General features: G+C 37.0%; 1 protein-coding gene across 4 annotated transcripts; it reads left to right on the forward strand.

The window, feature by feature from the left end:
• The first annotated feature begins 1,267 nt into the window (after positions 1 to 1,267).
• On the forward strand, positions 1,268 to 9,248 carry LOC103429317 (autophagy-related protein 18f-like). 4 transcript variants are annotated; one of them, XM_008367471.4, is made up of 8 exons: positions 1,268 to 2,320; positions 5,104 to 5,568; positions 5,655 to 6,086; positions 6,330 to 6,557; positions 6,665 to 7,483; positions 7,598 to 7,764; positions 7,932 to 8,300; positions 9,028 to 9,248. In XM_008367471.4, exons 1-7 carry the CDS (start codon positions 2,042 to 2,044, stop codon positions 8,296 to 8,298), a joined length of 2,757 nt encoding a protein of 918 aa, XP_008365693.3. In that variant the 5' UTR covers positions 1,268 to 2,041; the 3' UTR covers positions 8,299 to 8,300; positions 9,028 to 9,248. The 4 variants fall into 4 exon arrangements, with proteins under 4 accessions (XP_008365693.3, XP_070675366.1, XP_070675367.1 ...); XM_070819265.1 differs by having other exon boundaries at positions 9,036 to 9,248; XM_070819266.1 differs by having other exon boundaries at positions 1,402 to 2,320; positions 5,191 to 5,568.
• Positions 9,249 to 10,279: the final 1,031 nt, after the last annotated feature.

The following is a 10,279-nucleotide window of genomic DNA, read 5'->3' on the forward strand; positions in this document are numbered from 1 at the left end:
CTACTCCACTTATCAATGTCTCCTCAGTCGGATCACGTCAACAACTTGTACCTATTTTTTCTAGGAGGGTTTTCTATTTATTTTTTATAAAATATTTTGTATATATATTTTTTGAACAAACAATATTATTTACATAAATAAGGAACCAGAATGTATTTGTATATCTGTAATAATTGGTATGTCTTTTTATATATGTTTACAAAATTAATTTAATGATTTGCTTATAATGAAAGTAAAATACCACCACAACTTACTTTATGTGGAAGACACAATCACAATATTTACCATCACATCGAATTAAAAAAAAAATCTAGTTTGATATTTAAATGTGTAATGCTATGCCTAAAGCTTAAGGATTTAACCGATTAGAAGGCTCGTTGTTCGCATACTTATTCCTTTTTTTCGTTCTCAAATTTTAAATTCCTCTTATTTATAATAAGTAAGCATTACAAAATATTATTCGTGAGATTTTGAATTTTATCTGTTTGTTAAACTTATCATTCTATTAGATCTTATGATTCAAGAAAATTGTGGCTATCCATCATTCGATCTTAATTCAATAGTAGGTGATCATTTAACTTTGGTAATTGTTACCTTTGTCTTCATTGTTGAATTAATGTCGGGGTCGGGAGAAGGGTGAAAATTGTTTGACCCACTAAAACTCTTCCAACCCATTTCAATTGTAACATCCCACATTGCAAAGGGAAATTGATTTTGTAAGCCTTATATGTATATTTTCATCTCTACCTAGCACGAGGCATTTTGGGAGCTCACTGGCTTCGGGTTCCATCGGAACTCCGAAGTTAAGCGAGTTCGGGCGATAGCATTCCCATTATGGTTGACCCACTGAGAAGTTCTTGTGTGAGTTCCCAGAAACAAAACAGTGAGGGAGTGATCAAGTCCCAAAATGGACAATATCGTGCTACGGTGAGTCGAGCCCGGTATGTGGTGAGGGTCCGGGTCGGGATGTGACATCGCTCACCTAGGCTAAAATCGACTAGCCTAGCGCTAGGCCATGTGATGCAAGGTGGCGTGCTACAATTAAAAACGTAATGAAAAATACAAAAAATTATAAAAAATCATAAAATTGAATTAAAAATACAATACAAAAAAAAAAAAAATCTATAAACACATTATTCCACCTTATACCACATTTTAGTATTTTCAAATACTTTCAACTAATTTTTTATTATCATCTAAAATTAAAAATAAAATATTTTTATTAATATTTGAATACAAAATGCTTGAGCTATTCAGTTTAAAAGTTGTTTTTGGTTCAACTACGTGAGACTCTCACCCAATAAATACCCAAAGCCGAAGCAAAAACCCAATTTTGATAATGCCTTAAAGGTGGCTCATAGCATATAGATAGAGTCGTAAACAAATAGTCTCTTATTTTTTTATTTTTAAGTTTATTCCAAAAAATGTAAAAAAAAAAAAAAAAAAAAAAACACATAAAAAAAAAACATTGCCATTATCCGATCTCTTTCTCTCTCCTCATATCTCCCCCGGTTTTCTGGCGATTTCTCGGTGGTTTTCCCCTTCAAAAACCCTAAAAATCCCTCCTTTAATCCTCTGTACAAATTATTTCCATTCAATTCCTACCCATTCTTTTTTTTTTTTCAAAATTCAAGAAAATCCCATTATTTTTTAATCTCTAAATTTTTTTATTTTTTCCGTTGTAGGAGTATAAAGAACCCCTCATTCTTCAGCAAAATTGTACATTTGTTCACGGTGTTTTTTCGAATTTCAGCTTCTGGGCATTAAAGATAAAGTCCCTTTGGTGTTCTTTCTTTGTATTTGGAAGCAGTTACGAGTTTCTTTGTTTTTTATTGAGGAGAAGACGTGGAATCAGAGGCGAAGGCCCTGTGTTCCCTATTTATTTCGATTTGGGGGTTTTAAATTTTGGGTTTTTGTGAAAATTCGGATGCTTTTTGGTGTAAGAAGGAGATGGAGACACTTGGGACCTAAAGCTTGTGAATTTGGGGCTGTTTCTTATTTGGGTCTTGCCTTATAATCAAAGGGAAACAGCTCTGGGGTTATGATTAAGGCAGTTTTCGAAGAATCATCGGTTTTCGTGATTTGGGTATTGACTAGTTTGATCTCTCTGGTTCTGGGGATGAGGAATGATGGCGGTCAGAAGCAGCAGCAGGGTGGTGTGCCTCGCCCAGCTCGGTCCAACAGCTTCATTCCTAACTCTTTTCGGGCCATTTCGAGCTACTTGAGGATCGTTTCGTCCGGTGCTTCAACTGTTGCGAGGTCCGCGGCTTCGGTGGCTTCCTCGATTGTGGATAGGGATGATGATACCAACCATGATCAGGTATGAGTTGCAGAATCTTGGTTTCTTTATTTGAAATTTTAGCACTTTGTTGGAAAATTAGTTTTGAAGTGTAGAATTCAGTTCATTTGTTGTGTATGTACAACTATCTGTTGTGTAGATGTTGCTACCTTTAGCGAATAGATTGATTAAACTTACTGTTATGAAAATTTTGGAATAAAGTATGGATTCTGGATTCAGTGTAAATCGTTTACTTTTATGAATACAAGCTTTGAAATGCAGATTGAATGTAGACTAATATGTGCAGTATTTAAGTTTCCAAAATTGTTTGCTGTGAATACATAATTTGAATATGTTGCATCTGAAACTTTGAACCTGAAAGAGAATGCAAAAGCTGTCTGTAGATGATGAAAATTGTTTATGGAAGTGGTGGTTATTTACCTAACCAATCGAAGTTGATGAAAATTGTTTAAGAAAGCTTGATGTGGAAGCTGATTGAATTAGGATGGTATTAGTGTTTATACTAGTTGTGGAAAGGAGAAGTTGCGATTAGTTGGAAGAGTGATTGTAGGGGTCGAGGTTATTATGCATGCATCGTAAGATTTGATTCTTGTTGATGCAATATTTTTTGAAGGATTTTGTCGGTTTCATGTCGGGATACTAGATAATCTAGTGGATTATTTTGTATATTTATTGCAAGATTTGATTCTTGTTGACGCAGTTTTTTTAATAGAATTTTGTTGTTTTGGTGTCGGGATACTGGCAGTTTGGGGTCATAGGTAGTTCAGAACTTCAGATGGGGTGTTCGCAACAGGCTAATGTGACTTTTTGCTTATTTAATGTCGGATAGCATAGTTGTTTTGATCGGTCAGTTGCGTAATTGAGGCTCTACACGTGTTATCTTTCGAATCAATATTTTGATATACATAAGCCTCATGGCCGGTGTGGTGCGTAGCGTACCTTTTGTCGGATTTGTGCTATATATTCCACGTGTTTGATTTTAAATGATATTAGTTTTCTATTTTTTTAAGCTTTTTTCATTGCAATTAAAAATTTTAATTTGGAAATATTTGGTGTTCTATTTTAGCTTTGATTGTGTGACTTCTATTAAATCATGTTTTCCATCTTGGTTGTGACAAATGTGTGTGAATCATGTCAGATATAAAGGAAACTTTTTTGAGTATGTCTGTTACAAGTGCACGCCCTGATTTCCAGATTCAATTGAAAACATTTGGTTAAGCGCTTATTTGTTTATTCATTGATAAAAAGGAAACTTTTTTGAGTATGTCTGTTACAAGTGCACGCCCTGATTTCCAGATTCAATTGAAAACATTTGGTTAAGCGCTTATTTGTTTATTTATTGTTAGATTGGTAGCATTGGGACGTTTCCGTATCATGCATGCCTTGATGCTACAGGAACTATACATTCCGGTTAACAACTTTAGCTCGACCTTAATATTACTATATAAAGGAGTTGCTAGAAAGTGCTAGAAAGTATTTCAGGCATGGTAAGAAGCTGGCTTTGATGACATGTTTTCTGTTGGCATTTACAGAATACAGTCATAACTAATCTGTTGAATTGGACTGTGGGTTTTTGCGACTTAAATGGTGTGACATTATAATTGTCATGTCATTTTTAAAAGATATTGTGCAACTAGCACTGACGTTTAGTGATTGGTGTAGTTGAACTTGTGACAACTATATAGATAATTTAATTTTATTGTAAACTAGATTTCATAATTTAATTCATGTAGTGACTAATTATTTCAGTAGAAATGGAATTCATCCCGAACTGATCATTCCTTTAACAGTAACATTGATTGGAAAATTTCATTTTAAGACGGGGATAATTGCAGCCAAACAGAGCCTCTATTTATTTTGTTCAAGTAAACGATTTGTTTTACAAAAATCAAGCCTTTCTGATGAGGACACATTTTATGATTTTCTTTTTGGAAACATTATGATGAAGATGGCATACATATTTCTTACAAGGTGAAATAATGATTCACTGATGGAAGAGTTTTTGGACGTTATACTTATACTGAATTGAGTCTAGAAAACATAATACTAATAGGATTTTACTCATTATTTTTGTGCAATGCTACTTTGGGAACAAGAAAGCAGTTGCATAATGAAAATATTTGATGCAAATTGCAGTGCCTTTTTGCAGGTTCAACACCCAAATAATTACTTATTTCACTTCAAACATGCCCGTGCACTAGAACTTTGAAGGAGCAATTGAGCTGCAATTGTTAAGAAGTTTCGTGGTTCTATAATATATATATATATATATATATATATATATATATATATATATAACAAGTTAGAAAGTTTAATTTAAAATATACGAACAATACATACCTAAATGGGGGTCTGTAATTGATTGGAAATTTTAGCTTTTTGTTTAGATGTTAGAAGTGGTAAAATGGTATTTGTTGAGAATTCTTACCATTCAGCAGGGATATTCTGATACATATTTTTCATTCTTGAATTTGATGTTAGTCCATCAAGGTCTCTCTCTCTCCCAACCTTTTTTCCGCCAAAGGTTATTTTAAAGAAAATTATGTAAAGCCTAAGAGTGGGTGTTAATTATGCACATTCAGGTTGATGACTCTTTATCTCGTTGTTTTCTGTAAATTTCCTCCTTTTGTTTTAAACTTGGTTTTCTTACCTTCTTCCTGTAGCTGCTTGTTTCATTGAACATTATGCTATTACTTACTTCTAATGTTGATGTACAAATGATTTAAGTTTTTCTCTTTGCTTTTGGATTTTTAAAAGTAGTAGACTTGGATTTGACTTTTCATTTTTCTTTTGAATAAATAAAGGTAAACTGGGCTGGCTTTGACAATTTAGAAGGTGAGGGGAATCTCACTCGTCAAGTTCTCCTTCTGGGTTACTGTTCTGGATTTCAGGTTTGGGATGTTGAAGAAGCAGATAATGTCCGCGACCTGGTTTCCAGATATGATGGTCCTGTCTCATTCATGCAAATGCTACCTAAACCTATAGCTTCAAAGAGATCAGAAGACAATTTTGAAGAAAGCCGTCCATTGCTGGTAGTTTGTGCTGATGGGTCCATTTCTGTTGGTAATACCATACAGGATGGTACTGCCACTCCTCGCAATGGTATTACTGCAAACAGCCATGACACAATGAACAGCAGTTTTGTGCCTACTGTTGTTCGGTTTTATTCTCTGAAATCTCAATCTTATGTTCATGTTCTAAAGTTCAGATCAGTTGTTTATTCTTTAAAATGCAGTTCTCGAGTTGTTGCTATTTCTCTAGCAGCTCAGGTATATACCTGTTTATGTAAAGTTTCTCCATTATTTCTTATCTTCTGCTTAACCAGTGTTTGAGTATCTAGTCTTGCGTATTGCAGATACACTGTTTTGATGCCATGACATTTGAGAGAGAATATACCATTCTTACCAACCCGATAGTTATGGGATTTCCTGGTTCTGGAGGTATTGGTTGTGGACCTCTTGCATTAGGCAATAGATGGCTGGCTTATAGTGGAAGTCCTGTTGCTGTATCTAATTCTGGGCGTGTCAGTCCACAGCATCTGGAACCTTCTGCAAGTATTTCTGGTTTTCCTTCAAATGGAAGCCTGGTTGCTCACTATGCAAAAGAGTCAAGCAAGCAACTAGCTGCTGGGATTGTAACCCTGGGAGACATGGGTTATAAGAAGCTGTCCCGGTACTGCTCTGAGCTTATACCTGATAGTAATACTTCTCTTCAATCACCCAATCCTGTGTGGAAAGTCAACGGTACTGTCAATGGCCAGTCCACAGACACTGATAATATTGGAATGGTATGGTACATATTGTTGACCTCAATTCTGCTTTCACCTGTAGTTTTAGTTTTCACTTTCTCTTTTAGAATATCATATAATGAGTGAATTACCTTTCTAGCTTTGCATGAGTAAATGCATGTACATGCTTTATTTATTGTGTTTTTTACCAAATAAGTTTGTTATAAGGGTAAGTGATACTGTTCTGATTGTTTCATGCGTTATTTGGGTCACCTGTGCTTATCATGTTCTTTGGTTTGTCAGGTCATTGTCAGAGATATTGTCAGTAAGGCTGTTATTGTGCAGTTCAGGGCGCACACGAGTCCTATTTCTGCGATACGCTTTGATCCTAGTGGCACCCTTTTAGTGACTGCATCAACTCAGGGGCATAACATCAATGTTTTTAAGATAATGCCTGGGAGCTCTCCTTCAACTGATGGTGGTGCATCATATGTACATCTTTACAGGCTGCAACGTGGATTAACAAATGCAGTAAAAGCTATTCTCTTGGTTTGGGATTCCTTGTTGGGTACACCATTTGTTGCAACAATCACATGTTTTATATTAATTTCCTCCTTTTTCGTTTTTCTGTTTTCCAGATCATACAGGACATCAGTTTTAGTGATGACAGCAACTGGATCATGGTTAGTTCCTCTAGGGGGACAAGCCATCTGTTTGCAATAAATCCTTGGGGAGGATCAGTAAATCTCCCAACTGCCAATGCTGGTTTTACTACCAAAAGTACAGGATTGGGGGTTACAACTAGATCGTCAGTTCGTTGGCCAGGTTTGCAAACGCCTAATCAGCAAAGCCTTTGCTCAGCTGGTCCCCCGGTTACCCTCTCTGTTGTTGGTAGAATAAGAAATGGAAATAATAGTTGGAGAGGCACTGTAACTGGTGCTGCAGCCGCTGCAACAGGCAAGATGAGTTCCCTTTCTGGGGCAGTTGCTTCTTCATTCCACAATTGCAAAGGAAAAGCTTATTATGTGGATCGCAACTCTTCGAAGGCTAAGTACCATCTCTTGGTTTTTTCCCCTTCTGGTTCCATGATACAATATGCATTGCGAATATCAAATGGTCTAGATTTGACAGCTGTGGCTGGATTGAACAGTGCTTATGAGTCAGGCCTGGAGGGTGATACAAGATTAGTAGTTGAAGCTATCCGGAAGTGGAATGTATGTCAAAAGCAAAACCGAAGGGAACGTGATGATACTTCTGACATATATGGTGAGAATGTAAATTTCGACAACAATAAGATATATCCCGAAGGGAAGAAGAAGGGAAACACCATTTACCCAGAAGCTTGCATTACTCTCCCAAAAGCAAAGATCAGTTCTGAGGAAGAACATCAGTTGTATATTTCAGAAGCCGAACTGCAGATGCATGAAGCACGGAGTCCAGTATGGGCAAAACCTGAGGTATTTCTTTTGAGTATTGGAGAAATCCAAAACTGCAGTTATGCATGTTTTTCACACAAATTATGTGTTTGTGATGTTTAACATGCTCTTTGCTTTTGTAAAATGATTTGCCAGCTATACTTTCAGTCAATGATCATGGAAGGTGTCAAAATGGATGATGAAACCACTTCAGGAGGGGAAATTGAGATCGAGAGGATTCCTACTCGCATGATTGAAGCAAGATCAAAGGACTTGGTACCAGTTTTTGAATATCTTCAAACTCCCATATTTCAACAAACAAGGTGAGCTGAGCTTGTAAGCCTTGTATGCACCCACTTATTTACCAGTTCCTGGTCATGCAACTGTTGCTTATATTCACATGCTCTCTGCATATCTTTATGTATGTTTGCCCATGACAGCATGGAGTGCTTGTGTTCTTGTATATCAATTACCATCTTCTCTTATGCAGGGTTGCTTCTGTAGATAGCAATTTTAGCCGGCAACTTTCGCGTCAGAGGTCTGGTATATCTGAAAATGGTGGGCGTTCATGCAGAAACAGTTCAAGCTCTCTTGACACCATGACTGAAAGTGGTGCTGGAGTGGCAGAACTTACTAATGGGATTGGAGTAACTGGACGGGGTGGTTCTCAGATGCCCACCGAAAGCATGGGCTTTGTAAATAACAATGACAGCCCAAAGACAGAGACTCAGCTTGAGACTGTAAATAATAGAGAGAGCAGCTTAAAATTGGAGGCCCAACTTAAATCTGTAAATAATGACATAGACGGCCTGGGAGTGGGGAATCTGTTTGGAATCGAAGGTGATGAGTTTGATTAGAGGTATGTTCGTCTTCCTGTTGTAGATTTCTCTGTTAAATATTATTAGTAAGTTTATTGAAGTTCAGGTTTATGATTTATATCTTCTGGATTGTCTTAATTGGAATGAAGTGAGAATGATTATATAGTTCAAAATGAAACATTGTAGTTTGAGGTTAACGACCTGGTACAAGCATGATGCTCTAGGCATGACATTCATCCCCTCCCACTTGGTATTCAGTTTGTTTTTTTTTTCTTAAATTTTAAATCTCCTTAAAAAATGCTTTACATATATATTCTCAATGCCTGTTACAAATTCTCCTACCAACAACAACAATAACAACAAAGCATTATCCCACTAAGTGGGGCTGGTTGTATGAATCCTAGAATGCCAATGCGCTTGGTTTTGCGCCAAGCCTTCTGTTAGCTCTAAGTACTCCATGTCTTTTCTTAAAGTTATCCATCATTATATGTCATATCCATGAACTCTTGGTACCAACTTGGTACTTAAAGCGAGCAGTTCACTTGCCTACTTTCTAAAATTAATTGTTTGAGACGAGCAGATTATATGCAGAGTAGTTTTCTTAATTCTAGGGTGGTGCCTTCCAGTAATGCATCTGCCCAAATAATGATTTCCAAATCTTTCCCTTGCTCTTTCTAGTGTTGTCAAAATTTGGACCATGTTATTCCATCAGTACGCTTTCTCTGTGCGGTTTTCTAATTCCCTCTTTGTTTTCGTTTTTGTGTTTAGTTGTGCAGATATTCTTTACTTGTACTGGGAGATTAACACTGTTTATACAAGGGGGGTGGTCTGTAGAGAAGCATGAGCAATAGGGGCTTTTTACCGATGCGGAATTGTGGATACCATGTTGGGTTTCATCTTATATTGACGTTGTAAATAAATGACCGTATATATATATTTCCAATAATCCGTCATAATATGTAAATAACAGCATTATGTTGCTACGTTCATTTCAATCTCCTTTTTTTGTTTCTGCTAGATTTTACACATTCCTACTGCTATTATTCTTGCATGTTTTACTTGTGGTTTGCAGGGTCCAACTTGGTAATTTAGGTACTCCCTTGACGCGGACGCATCGGTCTAGCCAGCTAGGGCTTGTTAGGTTGTCAAAGAGACCAGGACCAACTCCGAATCCTTTAGGGTTTTGCAAAGTTGTCTGAGTCCTTGATAGGAAGCCAGTAACTTAAAAATAAAAGCTTTGAAGTAGGCTTAGGAAGTGAACAACCTTTGTTAGCTTCCAAGATTTCTTTTAGAAAATCGTTGTGGCGTCGAGTGCCCGACGCAGCGCCCTAACAAGAGAAATTGTGACAACGCGTTATTCTGCCGTACTCTGGTTGTTAGGTTGCGGTTGTTGTGTTGCTGTTGGCATTTAGGATTAGGAACTGTGTTTTAGAAAACGAAATAAAACCAACTTGTGTTGATATGAACTTGTGACCGAGGCAGTATTATTTTCGAGTGCTACAGGCAAGCAACGGACTGCACTGCAAAGGTTGCCTCCCTAGGCCAGTCATCGGTGCGTCTGGAGGCTTTGTGGCATGCCTCTCTTGACTCGCAAGCAAAACAACCCTCTTCCCTACTAGCCTCAACCAAGCAACAAGAATTCAGTCAATCATACTATCCTTGTAACCAATTGGTCAATCACGGTATCCTTACCTTTCAACGAAACAAGCGCTCTCGAGTCCTCTTCTGCAACCGTAATACGGTATATAATCTCGGTCCTTGACTCCTTCCTTTACCTCGATGCTTGCCGCTCAGTTTGTTTTGTTTTCCGGCGATGGAAAGAATCCACGAAATACTTCCTACGTGTTTACGTATCGGATTTGTACAAAGTAACATGTTTGTGTAAATCTGCTTAGCTGCGAATTTAGAAAGTTGATGCTTCTTAATTAAGCAAGAATTTTTGTTTCACACGATACAACCTAAAACTCTTAAGAGGTGCCAACGAACAAGAATACAAAATAATAAGAATATTATTAAACAA

Source organism: Malus domestica, chromosome 03 (genome assembly GCF_042453785.1).
Source record: "Malus domestica chromosome 03, GDT2T_hap1".
In the NCBI taxonomy this organism is placed as follows: Eukaryota; Viridiplantae; Streptophyta; class Magnoliopsida; order Rosales; family Rosaceae; genus Malus; species Malus domestica.